Source organism: Podarcis vaucheri, assembly GCF_965113315.1.
Source record: "Podarcis vaucheri genome assembly, chromosome: 8".
Classification (NCBI taxonomy): Eukaryota; Metazoa; Chordata; class Lepidosauria; order Squamata; family Lacertidae; genus Podarcis; species Podarcis vaucheri.
In genome coordinates this window covers 38,087,852-38,102,872 of record NC_138766.1, presented here as the reverse complement: position 1 = coordinate 38,102,872, position 15,021 = coordinate 38,087,852, and the positions used below count along the sequence as shown (strand labels likewise).

At 41.6% G+C, this 15,021-nt stretch overlaps 1 protein-coding gene across 2 annotated transcripts in view; it reads right to left on the bottom strand.

Moving 5' to 3' along the window:
- Nucleotides 1-15,021, bottom strand: part of MBP (myelin basic protein) — a 78,651-nt gene that overhangs the window by 55,967 nt on the left and 7,663 nt on the right. For both annotated transcript variants that reach the window (XM_082235040.1, XM_082235039.1), the window contains exon 2: nt 719-812. In XM_082235040.1, coding sequence (XP_082091166.1) covers nt 719-812 — 94 coding nt within the window. The remainder of the gene's footprint in view (nt 1-718; nt 813-15,021) is intronic.

The window sequence follows — 15,021 nt, the reverse complement described above, 5'->3', positions numbered from 1 at the left end:
TTGTTCCCTCCACTTCTCTCCAGTGCTTATGCAACGGTCCTGAAGTTGTATTTCACAGTACATTATTATATACCACTGGATAATTATTTTGAAGTTCAGTTTCTCCTAACATGGCCAGAACAAATGCACATCCCTTGCTCCAAATGCTATCGCCACCTCTTCTAATTTAATTGCTCTTGTCATCTACGCAAACTTCTTCTGCCACAACATAAGATATTATGAAGATGTAAATACCCAAAATCAAGCCTTTCAGTTAGGGATGGGAAAGCTGTGACCTTCCAGATACTGTTAGGCTCCAGTTGGGCTAACAATTGGGGCGATGGATGTTGTAGTCCACCTGAGTGGAAGCATGCATAAGAATGGATTGTAAGTCACAATTATCATGTTGAACATTTAGAACTATGTCTCCCCCTTCCGTCCCTTTATTTTCTTCCTTTGCAAAGGCATCACTTGCCTCATCCCTAGCCAGTGTGCTGGTGATCAAATGATGACATACATACACCTGCCAACTTCACAGAAACTTTGCTTCTTTTAAAATGGCGTCTAGTGCTACCTTCTACAATACAAAATATCAGAAATAAAAGAAACTATCTAGTGCAACACACTACAGTTGCTAAAAGAGGTGGGTGGGGCCTTAAGTGGTACACCAAAACTCTCAGCAAGATTTAAGTGGGGAAAAGGGTTCGGGAACCACGTCTCTGATACTTAGGTCACATACCAAAAACTTCGTTGTCCTCAGAGGGTTGCTGGGTGAGCCGGTCTGCTTTGGGGCTCGCTTTGTTTTCAGCTTCCTCCACTTTTCCTTCAGTGTTCTGAAAAAAATGTACATTACAAGAGTCAGCAAAGGAGCAGCTGCAAGAAATTATTGTTCATCAGCAAATAGGCAGTTCTTAACTTCTACAGAGAAATACACCAGGAGCCAGGCTCATGCTGCTTTGAAGTCTGACCTCTGATCCTAGAAGGGACAAAATAGACTCTGTGCACGTGCTAGACCTTGTTTATATCAATTCTTCACATGTGCTGGGGAGCCTAAAAACATGTCCAGAGGCTGACTCCTGACTCAATTTTAAGCCCTGATTTTGTGAAACTGACAGAAAGACATTTACTGATGTCAGTTTCTGGCTTTCGTCATGGGTCAATGGTGGCCGCTGCTCGCTGCCCTCTGACAATGTTGCCCAGCAGGGTCTGGGGAGTGCACTGCATCCTGCTGTGTTGCTTAAGTCAGTGTCTGCCAACCTGAAAGGCAGAACAGGTGCGACATGGGAGTGTGTCCATGCCATGGAAGAGCCACGATTTGTGCTTGGTTCCTCCATAATTTGGAATATTGGCGTTAATCAAGAGGTGCTCATGGACTGGCATTTGGCAATGGGCTGCAATCAATCAGCTGCCGAAAGGACTGGGCTTGGTTCTTTGAAGGTATCTGAATTTTGGAAGCAAAGAATCATAGAACTGTAGAGCTGGAAGGGACCATGAGGACCATCTAGTCCCACCCTCTACAATTCAGGAATATGCAGCTGTCCCAAATGGGGATGGCACCTGCAACCTTGGCGTTATCGGCACCACGCTTCAACCAACTGAGCTATCCAGGAGCACTGGAGGACATCAAGAGCCCGCATAGAATAGGAAGCAGCACATTGGCCATGAAACTGTGAGAACCTAGTTGAAATTCTGACTCTGCCTTACCATGCCTGCAGTCTAACCCACCAAATTTTGACTTTGGGAATGGCCGCAGCTCACCAGTAGAGCATCATCTTTGCATGTAGGTCTCAGGTTGATCCACGGCGTCTGAAACCCTGGACAGCCACTGCAGACAAGACTGAGCTAATGGTCTGACTTGGCATGAGGCAGCTTCCTATGTTCCTATGGCCCACCAAGCTGAATGTGGCCCTGCTAGGCTGGTTAGATTGTACTAGATACAGAAGGAACAGAATTCATGGGACATAGCTACACAGCGATTCCCCCTCCAGGTTTGGATGCTCTTATTCAGCATACAGAATCTTCACAAACCATACGAAGGCAAGCGGCCTGGCAGGTGAAGCACAGTTCAGAGGGCGCCCCTTCCAGATAATAATGTCTGCACAAGTATAGATGGGAAAAGGAGAGCCATGAAATATTTAGTGTTAGGATTATGATGTTCCGTTCCACCTAAACAGATGTGTGGAGCTGTTGTATGTCACATGTCTGTTTACATTCCAGCATAGCTTGCTGGGAATTCATGTTGGTGTATTGCTTTTGCTTTGTGCTTCCTGCTTTTGCTTAGACACAAAAGAGAGCAGACATGTTTTCTTTGTCTATGAACTATGCTGAATAAAATGCTTGTAAATACGCTTTATATATGCCTCTGTCCGCCACTTCCGTTGTGAAGAGTTATTCACTCTGCTGATTAGAGCGTGCTCAAGTTTCTGAAGGCTTCTGAAGCTATGAGTCGCTGATTGGTGCTGTTCCAAGGGAGACCGGAGTTCACACGGCTGCCGGCCGGTGGGCTGGAGCAAGCTGGCGGCCTGCCTGATGCCCCCGTTCCCTGGATGCATCCCAACATTTAGGTCCTAAGCATTGTAGGGCTTTATATCTCAAAACCAGAATGTTGACGTTGGCTCATTTGCTAGTGGGTACCAGATGTTGTGAGAATTTTCTACTACAGATTAGGATGTAAAAACCTAACTCTAATCTGACTGTCTATTTTTTCTTTCCTAGTGTCTTAAGAGGTCTTGCAGTCCATTGCTCACAATTTAATGACAAGAATGGAGAGCGCATCTTCTAGTCTCTCAGCTGGCTGGAGAGATTCATGACCTGTTTGGGTGTGTTTTAATTACCTAAATATTATAATTATGAGGTTTATATTAATTGCTTTTATTCTAATACAAATGAAAATGGGAGCCTATCCATATATATATCTACACTCTCTTAAATCAACTACTTTAAGAAGGCTACCAACTACGATGCAAAGTGTAGTCCTGTCAATGTCTTCTCAGAAGTAAGCTCATTGAGTTGAACAGAATTTACACCCAGATTAATGTGCACTGGATTGCAGCTTCAATGCCTATGTCTCTGCTTTGTTGCTGTATGGACTAAGCAGGTATTGCTTACTTCAAAGGTGGAGAACAGGTGGAATGGAACAGGCTACAGTTTGGTCCACCTTGGCTGACAAAAGCCAGCTGCACCTGACCTCAGGACTGCAGTTGGCCAAAGAAAGTTGTGGCCAATTATTTTTAATCCCAGAACACTGCCTTGTCCAGTTTTGTCACCATTCTTGGGTAAGGCCTTGCTCTCTGGGGAAGGGTCACTGTGGGTGGGTCCGTAACAACAACACACATGTTCTAAGGTGTTATGGATTTGTTAAAGATGGCGTTTGTGTGAACATAGTTTGTTTTATGGAATTAGGTTGTGTATCGCACCCATTTGCTTTAAAAGACAAATGACAGCTAAAAAATTACTGGAAGTGGCTGTTTTGCAGCAGCCTTACTTATGTTGGCGTGTCAAGTCTCTTCCACATATACCCAGAATATAAGCCATTGTTCTCTGAATGAACCAAAGCTTCCTTGAGTTATTTCTGTCTCAGTGGTGCTTTGTGCACTCTAGTGCTATGGGAAATCTCTGACAAGAACTTGTCGCCTTCCACAGTGCTTCTCAAATGTTCTAGTGCTCTCTTGTGCTTGCTTCAGTATCTGCAGGAACTTGATCTTTTAAAATTCAGGCCTTGGGCTAATTTACATCTGATGCCCTTTTAAATGTGTGGTGGGGTGTGAGGGGGTTATTGGGTTGTCTTTGTCTTTTTTATTTTTTCTTATGTATTTCTGTGTTTTTTATATATTGTAATTCTATGTTGTGATCTGCCCTGAGATCTACAGGTATTTCCCAAACATAGGAAATAGCTGTAAGAGCAGTGTGGCCAACCTCCCCGGCTTTAACATAGTCAAAACCCCTAGCCACCAGCAGGTTACAGGAAGCTGCCTTCTACAGAGTCAGACCATCAAGGCCAGGATTACCTACACTCTCCAGTGTTAATGGCGCATCTTAACCACTGCCACATACACAGCCCTGCCATTCACACTGACAAGGGCAAGTGGTGAAGAAAAGCCTCTTTGCTGTGCCAGCTGGATCCAAGCAGGGCTGAGTGGAGGGATACTACCACCTGGTAGTGGATTGAATGTTTCAATCATTCTGCCTGTCATACACAGCCCATAGGCTTTGACATGAGTAAGTCTGGATTGAATCCAGAGTTCAGGCAAGTTGAAGGTGCAAGGTGTCTGAGACATAGTAGGTCAAGGCCATGATTTAGGTGAGAGACTAAGAACAAGTATGCTGCTCTGATGCTTCCAAGAGACGTAAAAGAGACAAATTAATTCATTACACTGCTTACACACTTCTGACTTGACATTAGTACAGCCATTAAGCAATTAGGCAGAGATAGCCGAGAATCCCAAGATGCGGATGTATAATACAGGAATGTCATAAATAAAAGCCACTTTCCTGAATGAAAGACTAATTTATTTCAGCACTGATTTTTATGCCTAATCCTAACCCTTATCTATCATAGCCCTGAAGCTATAAACCTGTACATTCCAGAAGCAAGAATGTTTGAAATGCTGCAAGATCTAAACATCTGCTCTGAGTTTATTGCGGATTGCAGAGCAATAAAACCTATAATCTTGAGAAGTTAGCAGCAGAAAATGAAAACAACAACAACAACAACTGTGTTGTGTTCACAGATGGTATTGAAGAGTGTTTCTGGGATGACATGGGAGCATTAATGATTTGAAATTAAACAATGCTAATAAATGAACCAGCCATGTAACCAGTGTTAGAAACTGAGATATGAAAGCCAGGAGCTAAATGGCACCTTAAACCTAGGTTATGGGCACAACAATGGAATGTCTAGGCACACTTTTTAATAACAAGAATACAAAGTTGAAAATGAATCACTGCAGCTAAAACATGTTCATTTTTCACATGGTCTAGTCTTTCCCCTGCTCACCTCCCCCTAATATTCTTAAGAGGGTCTCTTCTCCAGTCTTCAGAGAGTAGGTGGAAGTGGGGAGGCAGAAAAACCTCCTCCTTTCCTTCCACTCTGCAATTTTAATATGAAATCTTAGGTGCAGTACTGCACCCAAAGCTCAGAAACTGCTCGCCCTAATGAAATTCCCTGTCGCAAAATGTGCCTGGAATGATGGGACACTGCATGTAACATTCCCATCTTCTTCAATTTATTTAGCTTTACTGATAAATTCTGTATTCAGGTGAGATTGCAGATATTGTACTGTTGTGATACAGTAGATTTGTTTGCATCTGCTAATCTGGCAATCACAAGAATTTAACGATGGAAAGTTTGTATCCATATGAAATCAGAACCAGGTAACATCAGTAGAAATTAACTCAGAACAAAATTTAATTATCTGCAACTGCATAAACCTGAAATTCTGGATTCTGCAGGGAAATCACAACATTCTCCTTTAGAAATGTGCCTGTATATTTAACAGATGTTAAAATAAAATTGGGATTAAACAAATTGGAATAAAACGATATAAAACCTGAATGAATAAAAGTAGGAACAAACTCAAAATTTTGACTCTCTCTGACAGGACACAGCACTGTCTCAAAAAATTCCTCTTGTTGTAAATCACTACAGGAAAGGATGCTCATCCCTGTGCTTAAATGTACCCAGTAATATTTAGAAGTCATCTGTTCATCAACTTGACTAACAGGCAAAGAAGCATGCTATGGAGATGCCTTGAGGTCCCCTCCTTCACTTAACCACAGCCATGAATGGCAGTGAAATATCTGAAAATGACTAAGATTGTTGGGAAGGTGTCTTCTTCTGTCCATACCCCAGTCTTTCAGCCAAGCTAAACTTTCTGGAAATGTGCTGAATGCACTATTAACATGACAGTGGCAACTGACACTAGGCTGAGTATGTCTTTGTTGGGCTCTCAAAGGAGTCTAGGCCACAAATATGAATATTGCAATCACAATGTACTTTTAGAACTTGCTAAAGAACAACACAGGCAGCCTCATAAAAGCCTACAGAATGTAAACTACCTGAAAGTGATGTTCAATGGACACTGCAAAAATTCTGTGTTAAAAGTACCTGGGGGGGGGAATAGAAGCTGGATAGATTTATAATGTGATCTCCTAAAGCCATCTATTACAAGTACACTACAGTTAATGCAATGGAGCGCTGATGAGGTATCTGTACCATAAGAGAGCAAACAAACACAAATAATAATAATAGTAATTAGGAAGCAGGGAAGGTTGGCTGGCAACTGGAGACACTGAGAGGCACACACAGACACACACACACGTGTTTTTCAGCAGTTGGCTAATGGTGTAAAGCGCTTTTGATTGTCCAGAGGAAATTATTACTACTACTACTTATTAAATTATACAAACTCTGCAGATCTCAGGGAGGTTCACAACATAAAATTACAATATACAAACCACAAAATCCATAGTAAAATTAACAACAAACCAGTACCCCCCACACAATACATTTAAAGGGGCATCGGGTGTTAATCAGCCCAAGGCCTGGTTGAAGAGGAACGTTCAGCTACCAGCATTAATAGAAGTACAGATACCACATGGACTGCTAAGTTTCTTTGAGCGGGACGGGGGGGGGGAGAGAACTAGGGGAACCAGCAAAGGTCTTCGGTGAATGCAGTGTGAGACAAAGCTGGACTAATTCTAGGGGATGGCTCCTGGTTTGATGAAAAACTTCCATAGTAGGAAGGTGTTTGCCTTTCTTCACTGGACTGCCCACCTGCCCCATCTCACCTGCTGCAGGTGAACTAAGGTGCTTCACTGGCACAAAGGTCAACTTCAAGGCACTCTCATAAGGGAGTGTCAGATTTGAGGCCTGGATGTTAGTAATCACCACGCCTTGCGCGACCCGGCAGGTAAAAAGGGGATAATTCTGTCAAATTAATCCACAATTACATCCTAAAGGAAATTATTTCACAATGCTGGGGACATTTATTTCTTGAAACCACTATATAATTCTTTTTAGGCTGTTAACTCATTTATATGCTGCAGTTCATCACCCTTCTCCCTTGCCACCACATGCCTGGTGGAATTCTAAAGCACACCCTTTACCTCAATTCTGAACTAAGCTTTTATCTGCAGGTCAGTTCCATCCCTGTCATAAGCTCATTATTTTCCACAGTCATCTCAGAGTAAAAAAAGGAAACAACAAGGCTTCCTTTCTTTGCCGTGCCAACAAAGAAAAAAGCGATTGGTTCTCTACCTTTCTTATTCCAAGTACGAAGATGTTAGCATGTCAATTAAATTTCTAATTTATTTTTTTTCAAAATTACAGCAATTACTATATAATGGATGAAAGATTTCCTAACATTAAAAAAATGATTTTTCTATTGCACCAGCAGCATGCACCCTGAAGTGAAATGTTTGCTCAACATGAACATAATTTCCTGATGCTATCCTTTTCTCATTTCAGCAGGGATGGGGAACCTGTGGCTCACCAGCTGTTGCTGAACGACACTACCCATTATCTTATTTAACATTATTTCAAAACCACTGATCATTTAAATAATCTCCAAGCAGTGCATAACATTATTATAAAATATACAATATAAAACCACCAATATAAAACCCTTAACATTAAAAGCAGCTTCAGAAAATACAAAGCTTCAACACAAATAACCGGGGAAGGCCCGAGCAAAAATAGAAGTCTTTAGATGATGTGTAAACAGATGGTGCTTCCTGCACAGCAGGGGGCAGTAGCGGATGGCAAGGTGGGGCGGAGGCGCTTTCCTGACCTCTCAGCAGGTGCGTTGCTGTTACTTACCAAGGTTTAGAGAGCTGAGGTGGCAGGGAGGGCAGCACAGTGCAGAAGCTTTAGCAGGGGAACAGATTGGCTCTGCTTGGTGCGTTTGCACCTTGCTGACCTTGCCACCACCTTTCCTCCTCCCTTCCAGTAAGCAGCAGCAATTCACCTGCCTCCACCTCACCATACCACCTCCTATCAGCAACAGGAAAGATAGCCCCAAAAATAGGCACAGCAGTTGAAAATGCCCCTTTCCAGGTCACCACTATACAATAATCTGCAGGTTGTAATGCCACTAATAAAATTTCCCCTGATGACCTTTGCAGCAGGTCTGGAAAGTTCTTATGGGTTTATATGTTAACAACAAGACCTTGAACGGGGCCAGAGGCTACCAGCTCAACCAGTGCAGGAACCTCTACACAGGTGTCAAATATGCAGAACCAGGTCCACGCTCCCCAGCCACTAGTTTCTGGTTCAATCTCAAGAGAAATCCCAAATTGAGATTACCTATGTGTCAGTCACAGTGGCCAAGTTATGCCAGGCCAGGAAAAAGCATAGTTGGTGCACCAACTGGAGTTTGTAACAGGTGCTCCTCACAACATAGGTTACCTGAGTCTCTAGAGACAATTATGACTCTAGTAACACCTCTAAACTATACACCTGTTCTTGCACAGGGAGTGTAAATCCACGCAGAACAGGCAAGTTCCGGGAACCACTTTTCGCTCAGTCTGTCTTATTCAATTTCAGTTTAATGGCCCTTCTCCAGACGACCATTGCATCCAGGCCCCAGTTGAGAACAGGCAGAGCTTCTGCTGGTGTAATGGAGAATTAAAGCCACATGTTTTCAGCATACTGGTGACACCACACCCCAAATCTCCAAAGGATTACTCCCAATGGCTTCCAACAGATATTGAATAGCATAATTCCTGGTTATCGGTCATGGTGGCCAGGACTGATGAGAATCCAGCACCATCTGAATGGCTACACTTTCTTCCTTCTTGCTTTACTATGTAAATATCTTCCTTAAAATCCTATAATCAAATAAAAATAACTGATCAGCAAGTGTGTTACATTACAGAAGCTTATAGGCTTGTATGCAATACTGCACTAAGTAAGTGTTGCATCAATGCAAAGATTCCTGTTATTCCCCCTACAAATTTGCCACAAATCTGCTCTGGAGGGTGGGGGGAAGCCCCAGAACAGACCAAGGGGGACATGGGGGAAGGAGAGAGGGGAAGCTGTGTTGCACAAGCAGGAATCCTTGCACTGACAGGACGTTGACTCAGCATTTCCTTAGATACAAGCCATGATGTGCAAATCATAGAGATATGCAACAATGCTAATGATTTATAAGGATTTCCCTTAGATTTAAGAAAAAACTAAAACCAGGTAGATGTGGCTAGCTAAATACTAAATCAAAAACATTAACTCTTGCATTTTAGTGTTTAGTTTTGTTTATTTACAACAACAGTGGCATTTGCACAATATTTGGCTGACCTCAGAAAGTCTAGCAAGAAGAGAGCTTCATATCACATGAAATTTCCGTAGCAGCTTCAGATAAATATCTATGATTTCTAGCGAAGATGTGGAAATTGCAAGGAAATGATTCACCCAAATACCATAGCAAGGAGTGGCTTGTTGCCTTTCACTCCCAGGTGACAGCTGATTCATCTACAAATAGAAAGTCCTGTTCTGCTAGAAACAATCCATTATTTTTCACCCAAACATGGTGTGTCATATCTATACAGTTGTTGTTTTCAAAAAAGTTCTCTTGTACAGCTTACAGGTTGAAACTTAAAAGAAACTTCTCTCACACATCTCATTTGGTCAAATGCAACTCCAGAAACTATCCTGGGAAATGAAAGGGGATGTTTAATGACATCTTGTGGCTAAAGGAAGGTATCAATTTTAACTGCAATTGGACAGCCAAAAACAGCCTGTTGTTCTAGTTACCCTTTCTCTCATAATGTAATAGACATACCAATGATCCATCAATCACAGGGGCCATGTTTTCAAAGCCGTTATAGCATTCCAGGATATTAATGTGCTATTTCTAGTAAACTGAAATTATATTTGAAAACAACGAATTCCAGACAGCAGTAACAAGTACATGTACTGACATGAGAACAGCAATACCAGAAAGAAGCCCAAGTTCATTTCCAGAACATGCCCTACGGATAAGAAACATTTCAATCTTTTTTCAGCTGAACATTATTTGGTGACAGAACCTATGGAGTAAGCTGTCTTGAAGTAAAATAGCGGATGGCAGCACAGTAAACACAACTGCTCCATCAAGATTAAGTTCTCCTTCTAACAAGGCAGGCAAAGAGGGGCATCTAAAGAGGTGGAAATAATTACGGAAATAAGGACACCATCTCTAACTGAGCAAAGGAAGTAACTTGGAAACATACTGTGGAAATGTATCTGGCTAGGCATATAACCCCCTTGGGATTAGCTAGCAAAAAATTGCATTTTGATCATCAGTTGCTGTTTTAAAAAAAAAGAAAAAAAGAAGAAGAGAGATTGATCAATTGCTACAATTAATAAAGGCTCTGATTTAAGTAACTGGAAAATGCAGGAAGAAATTTGCTGAAAATGAAGGGGTATTATTTTAGGATTGTTGTAAATTTGCAATAATATCTGGAACATTATAACTGAGGATATCCTACACAATTTATTGTGGGGCAGAAACACAAAAAATATGCAAAAGAAAATATATGAAAAGTGATTCTCTCTTTCTCTCTCTCTCTCTCTCTCTCTCTCTCTCACACACACACACACACACACACACACACAGGCTTATCTTAATGAATTTGCTGTGAACTATGAATTCTCTCTCCAGTTAAAAGTTATCTCGGGGATTTTATTTTCAGATAGAGTGGATCTGTATCACATCTCTGCCACTGGTGAGAGACAATGTTTATCAAATGAGAGAATGTGGACATGGCTTATCAAAATAGCAATTGTCTTCGGCTAATTACACCTACCGATGCCCTATTCCATGAGGTGCCTAAGATTCACTTTCAAGATGTGACTCTGCTTTCAGCTATGGACAGCCCCAAAGTATCTAGGAAGCTCATGAGCATACTCTGTTTCTGCTCAGGAAGACTCAGAGGAGTTCTGGTCACTCCAGCTCAATAAAAAAAGTAGATGCAGCAGACAAGCCTATCTGTATAGCATGCCCACAACAAAAATAAAAATAAATACATAGGTGTGCACGTATGGGAAGAGGAGAGCAGAACAGGGAATTTGCCCACCTGCAAAAAAGACCTTTTGCTTCAATCAATGGTTTCATTTATAACACATAGTCTATGTTTCAGTTTGATCATTCTTTCAAAGCCAGTGGAAAACTCAGCCGTATTATGCCTCATTACTCAGGAGTCCTGGTTTGCAGTTTCCCAACATACTTCTTTTCTACCTCCTCAAATATCATCCATCAGATTTGGCTCATTATATCTTCTGGGCAATGGGACGGCAAAGAAAACACATAGAAGTGTCAGTGATCTGTTTAATACTCAGCGTCTTGTCTATTACACAATCAGAATGAGAAGAACTTCTAGAAAATCTGTTTCATGGGAATTAAGCAAATTTAAAAGTAGAATTCCTGAAGCTGAAGCTGAGACACCAATACTTTGGCCACCTCATGAGAAGAGAAGACTCCCTGGAAAATACCCTGATGTTGGGAAAGATGGAGGGCAGAAGGAGAAGGGGATGACAGAGGATGAGATGGTTGGATAGTGTTCTCGAAGCTACCAGCATGAGTTTGACTAAACTGCAGGAGGCAGTGGAAGACAGGAGTGCCTGGGGTGCTCTGGTCCATGGGGTCACGAAGAGTCGGACACGACTAAACAACAACAAAAAGTGGAATATTTTCCAATTACACCTCACAGCTAAGCCTGTTTTCTCCTCCAGGCCAGGTGGAAATATTGGGGACTCTACAAAGTAGGAATAGTCCTAGTGCCCCCCCATCATCTCCGACCACTGTTCATGCTGGCTCAGGCTGCTGAAATTCAACAGCACCTGGAAGGCCACAGACTCCCCCTCCTTGCTTTAGACTCCACTAGCATCTATTGCTCTTCTCTTTGATCTTTTCTCCAGTTCTTTCTAGATCCTGATTCTGCATGTGTTACTGGAATATGATCACAGCCTGTCAGTCTTAATAACTAATGAGCTGAATTCTGCTTCCAGTTGAAATTGTTATATCAACCCAGAAATCTGTGAGCAGATTCTTAAGAGATCTTTTGTCAGGTCTATTTATCATCAAAATAATGCGGGGAGTACCTCCATGTAACAAAGGCTCTCCGGGGAAGTGGTTATTCCAGATATGTTCCTCCCAAGAGGTACTTTAATCTTCCGTTGATTAATGACTTGCTGCTATAAAAGAAGCAGAAATGCCATTTGACTTGTCTTAAACTGATGTCTCTGCAGGAATAGATAGATGCATTAGAAGCAGACACAGACTCTCCTGGTCTAAGAAATATTGCCATTAGAAATGGGTCATACGAAATTGCAGACCCACAGAGGCCCAGCTGAATGGCCAGCAGTTCTTCAGCCTAAAAGGCCATACACCGCAGACTTAAAAGGGTGAAAAGCCGTAACTGATGCCACCTCAGACTCAGTGAACACATCTTAACTCCCTCCCCACAACCCTTGCTTCTCACTTTCCTCCTATTTTCATCAGTGATGTTGCTTCTTTCCTCCCTCTCCTATCCAGGCTCGATAATCTTGGTGGGGGGGGGGGGAGTGGGGACGACAATTAAATTTCTCCTTCTGCTGATGCCAACTCTTCTTCTAGACTTCCTTGGTCTTAAACATGTGGCTGTTTCTCTATGTTCATAACTGAAATTCTCATTCTTCAAGAGAATCATATGTGAACTGTGGCTCATAAGCCCATCATAATCTTCCCTGCTATGGCACAGCAACAGAATCAATGGGGATTTTATTTTATTTTTAATTTCTTTACAAACATGGCGGCATAGGAAGATCCTGCTGAATCACACCAATGACCCATCTTGTCCAGCATCCTGCTCTTACAGTGGCAGACCAGATGCCTATGGCAAACCTTCAAGCCAGGACCTAAGAGAAACAGCACCTTGCCCACCTGCCTTTCCAAGCAACTAGCTTTCAGAGGCATACTGCCTCTGACAGTGGAACACAGGCCTCATGGCTAGTAGCCACTGGTAGCCTTCATCTCCATGAATTTGTCGAATCTTCTTTTGAAGCCATCCAGGTTGGCGGCCACCACCGTCTCCTTTGTGAGCACATTCCATCGTTTAGCTATGTGCTGCATGAAGAAGTCCTTTCAAATCCTCCAGCATTCAGCTTCATTGGAAGTCCATAAGTTCTAGTCTTAAGGGAGAGGGAGAGAAACTTGTCTCTATCCAGGCATCATTTTATAAACTTCTATAATGTCACTTCTTTTTTTTTTTAATAATTTTTTTTATTGCTTTTTTCCAAGGTCAGAATACATCGTCAATAACACAACAAAAGCGATTTTACAGAAAAAAAGAAGAAATTATAGAAGAAAATTCACTTTTTCAAATCTATTTTCATAATCAACTGGACTTCCCCACGTCCTCCATCCCCTGCTTTCTTTACAATGAAAATAAACAGCAAATTGATACCTTATTTTATGTGTTTTTGTACTTTCATTTAGTTATATAATCTATAATTTATACTTTTCAAAATCATAACTTAATTTCCATCATTTACCAATCTCAATACTGAAGCATGTTTTTCCCAAAAGCTTAGCAAATTCTCAACATTCATATAACTTATAGTGTTTTTGTAGATAGTCCTTAAATTTTTTCCAGTCCTCTTCCACTGCCTCTTCTCCCAGATCTCGGATTCTGCCGGTCATTTCGGCTAATTCCATGTAGTCCATCAGCTGCGAATGCCATTCTTCCAGCGTGGGTAACTCCTGTGCCTTCCAATATTTGGCTATAAGGATTCTTGCTGCTGTAGTTGCATATAAAAAGAAAGTTCTATCTTTTTTTGACACTCTCTGGCCTACAATGCCCAGGAGGAAGGCCTCTGGTTTCTTATGAAAGGTGTACTTAAACACCTTTTTCAACTCATTGTAAATCATTTCCCAAAAAGCCTTCACCCTTGGGCATGTCCACCAGAGGTGAAAGAGTGTTCCTTCAGCCTCCTTACATTTCCAACATTTATTGTCAGACAGATGGTATATCTTTGCAAGTTTGACTGGGGTCATGTACCACCTGTATACCATTTTCATAATGTTTTCTTTTAAGGCACTACATGCCGTGAATTTCATACCGGTGGTCCATAACCTTTCCCAGTCTTCAGACATAATGTTGTACCCAATGTCTTGTGCCCATTTTATCATAGCTGATTTAACTGTCTCATCTTGAGTATTCCATTTAAGCAACAAGTTATACATTCTTGAAAGCACTTTCATCTTAGGTTCAAGTAGTTCTGTCTCTAGTTTTGATTTTTCCACCTGGAAACCAATTTTTTTGTCCTTTTTAAAGATCTCTAAAATTTGGGCATAATGAAACCAGTCTCGCACCTTTCCTTTCAATTTTTCGAAACTCTGCAACCTCCAGGTATCACCATCTCTTTCTATTATCTCACAGTATTTTACCCAGCCACTCTCCATATTACGTAGTTTTATGGCCTTAGCCTCCGTCGGTGATAACCACCTCGGGGTCTTACTTTCGAGTAAGTCCTTATATTTAGTCCAGACAATGAATAGAGCTTTCCTGACTATGGTTTTTAAACAATTTATGAAACTTTATCTTGTCGTACCACAGGTATGCATGCCACCCAAAAGCATTGTTAAACCCTTCCAGATCTAGGACATCAGTGTTTTCTAACAAAAACCAATCCTTCATCCAGCAGAAGGATGCAGCTTCATAATACAATCTTAAGTCCGGCAGGGCAAACCCCCCTCTTTCCTTTGCATCTGTTAGTATCTTAAATTTTATTCGGGGCTTTTTGCCCTGCCAGACAAACTTCGTGATGTCCCTCTGCCACTTTCCAAAACATTCCACTCTATCCACGATCTGAAGGGTTTGAAACAGAAACAACATTCTTGGCAATACATTCATCTTAACTGCTGCAATTCTTCCCAACAAGGAAAGTTTCAATGTTGACCAAGTTTCTAAGTCCTTTTTAATTTCCGACCAGCATTTTTCATAATTATCCTTGAACAAATTCAAATTTCTCCCAGTCAAGTTGACCCCCAGGTATTTCACTTTTGTAACCACATTTAATTCTGT